This window comes from Condylura cristata, unplaced genomic scaffold (genome assembly GCF_000260355.1).
Source record: "Condylura cristata isolate star-nosed mole 26May11 unplaced genomic scaffold, ConCri1.0 scaffold00021, whole genome shotgun sequence".
NCBI lineage: Eukaryota > Metazoa > Chordata > Mammalia > Eulipotyphla > Talpidae > Condylura > Condylura cristata.
This window is the reverse complement of record NW_004567122.1, coordinates 3,414,668-3,416,393: the sequence shown is the minus strand read 5'-3', so window position 1 is coordinate 3,416,393 and position 1,726 is coordinate 3,414,668. Positions and strand designations below refer to the sequence as shown.

The window sequence follows — 1,726 nt, the reverse complement described above, 5'->3', positions numbered from 1 at the left end:
CAGGAGAGTTCCTTTTTCTCCACATCCTCGCCAACATTTGTTGTTGCTAGCTGTTTGAAGATGTGCCATTTTCACTGGGGTGAGGTGATACCACTATTTTTTAACACAAACAAAGGGTCCACCCTAATGTTTATGGAAGAACCAGGGCTACAAGCCATGACACTTGGTCAACGTTATTTAAAGAACATACTGTAGGCACTGGGGACGACAGGGGACTCAAGATTACAGAGGGAGATCTGTCCACCTGTGACTCTAACAGGTCTAGGGGGCTTGAACAGATTTACATTTGGTGGCTTCCTTCAGTATGGATTAGACCAAGATGATGAGACTGGGATTTCTTGCAGGTTTCTTAAGTGACTTCAGTCCTTCAGTTATGACACCTGCAATTCTTAACTCGCCACTCAGAAGGCTCTATTTCTCAACCCTGTCTTAGGTAAGCAATCCTACTACTCCTGTTGTGTGTTCATACAAATTCATGACAGCTTTATTCCAGAGAAAAGGTCATCGCAAGCATTTATCAAGTACATTGTTACAGGTAAACCTAGACTTTCTCAGCTGCCTAGCAAAACACATACACAAAATAGCAACGACCTAATCTAGCTCTATGGCTCACAGAAAAACGCCCTTGAAAAACACCTTACCTTTCCTGTGCCTCCCGCATCTTATCTACAGGCAAGGGAAACCACACAGTCTCTCCTTAAAATAATATGATTTCACGTTATAGCTAATTAGGGCTTCCCCAGTCCATCACTTCAATTGTGCAAAGAACACGGTAGAAGTCAAGAAAACTAGGAATAAACTTTAAATGCATGCAGATAACTGCGTCCTCCCTTTTGCCACGGTAGTGGGGAAATTCAGGCGCATTCTAAGGGCTGTTGGAGGACTGAATCAGATAAGTCACGTGAATATGTCCTGCCGTCGTCGGTAGGATCCTAGAGAAACGCGCAGTGCATTTATGGTTAAAACAGGTATTTAGGGCACCGTGTACTTTATGGCTCCCAACAAAATTCCAGCTGCGTCCCTGTTACTCATCCTCAGGGCACGTAGCTTGTTGCTTCTGTTTGGGTAGGTCGTGGGAATAGAGACAACTGTAGCGTTGCGCCCCTTCCCTAAAAGCCTATCTGGAAGTTTCCAAGAAAACGGAGCGCGCTTGAAAGGAACAAGAAAGGAACCGAGAGGGAATTCTCCGGCAGAGGAGAAAGAAAGGCAAAGTCCGGGGGGAAAGGGACAAGTCAGAAACAAGGGGATGGGGAGGGGCAGTAGGCACACCCGCGGGGAGCCGGGAACCAGGGCGCCCGCGGGCGGGAAGGGTGGCGAACGGGTGGCGAGTCGGTGACTTGCCCAGCAGGCGCCGGCGGAGGAGGGGAGCGGAGGTGGGGCTTGGCCAAAGGCAAAGGCAGGGCAAGCCTTAAAAGGGCGATGCCCCCAGCCAGCTGCCACCAGCGACCTCCGCCGCCCCGGGGGCCCAGCGAGGTCCGCGATCTCCCGCGAGGGCGCACGTACCCGAGAGGACCGCGCGCTGGGGCGCCGGGCTGCGCGTCCACCATGTGCGAGCTGTACAGCAAGCAGGAGACCCTGGCGCTGAGGAAGAAGCACATCGGGTAAGGCTGCAGGTCTGGGCTGAGGCGCGGAGCGGGCAGAGAACCACACCGGCGACGAAGCTGAAGCAGGCGCGGAGCGGGGCCGTCGGCGCGCGGCGCGCGGAGGATGCGCCCGGGCCGGCGCT

General features: G+C 53.1%; 1 protein-coding gene across 2 annotated transcripts in view; it reads left to right on the top strand.

Moving 5' to 3' along the window:
- The first annotated feature begins 1,469 nt into the window (after positions 1 to 1,469).
- Positions 1,470 to 1,726, top strand: part of ETNPPL (ethanolamine-phosphate phospho-lyase) — a 17,681-nt gene continuing 17,424 nt past the window's right edge. For both annotated transcript variants that reach the window (XM_004686469.2, XM_012727698.1), the window contains exon 1: positions 1,470 to 1,601. In XM_004686469.2, the coding sequence (XP_004686526.1) occupies positions 1,546 to 1,601 (56 nt within the window). In that variant the 5' untranslated portion in view covers positions 1,470 to 1,545. The remainder of the gene's footprint in view (positions 1,602 to 1,726) is intronic.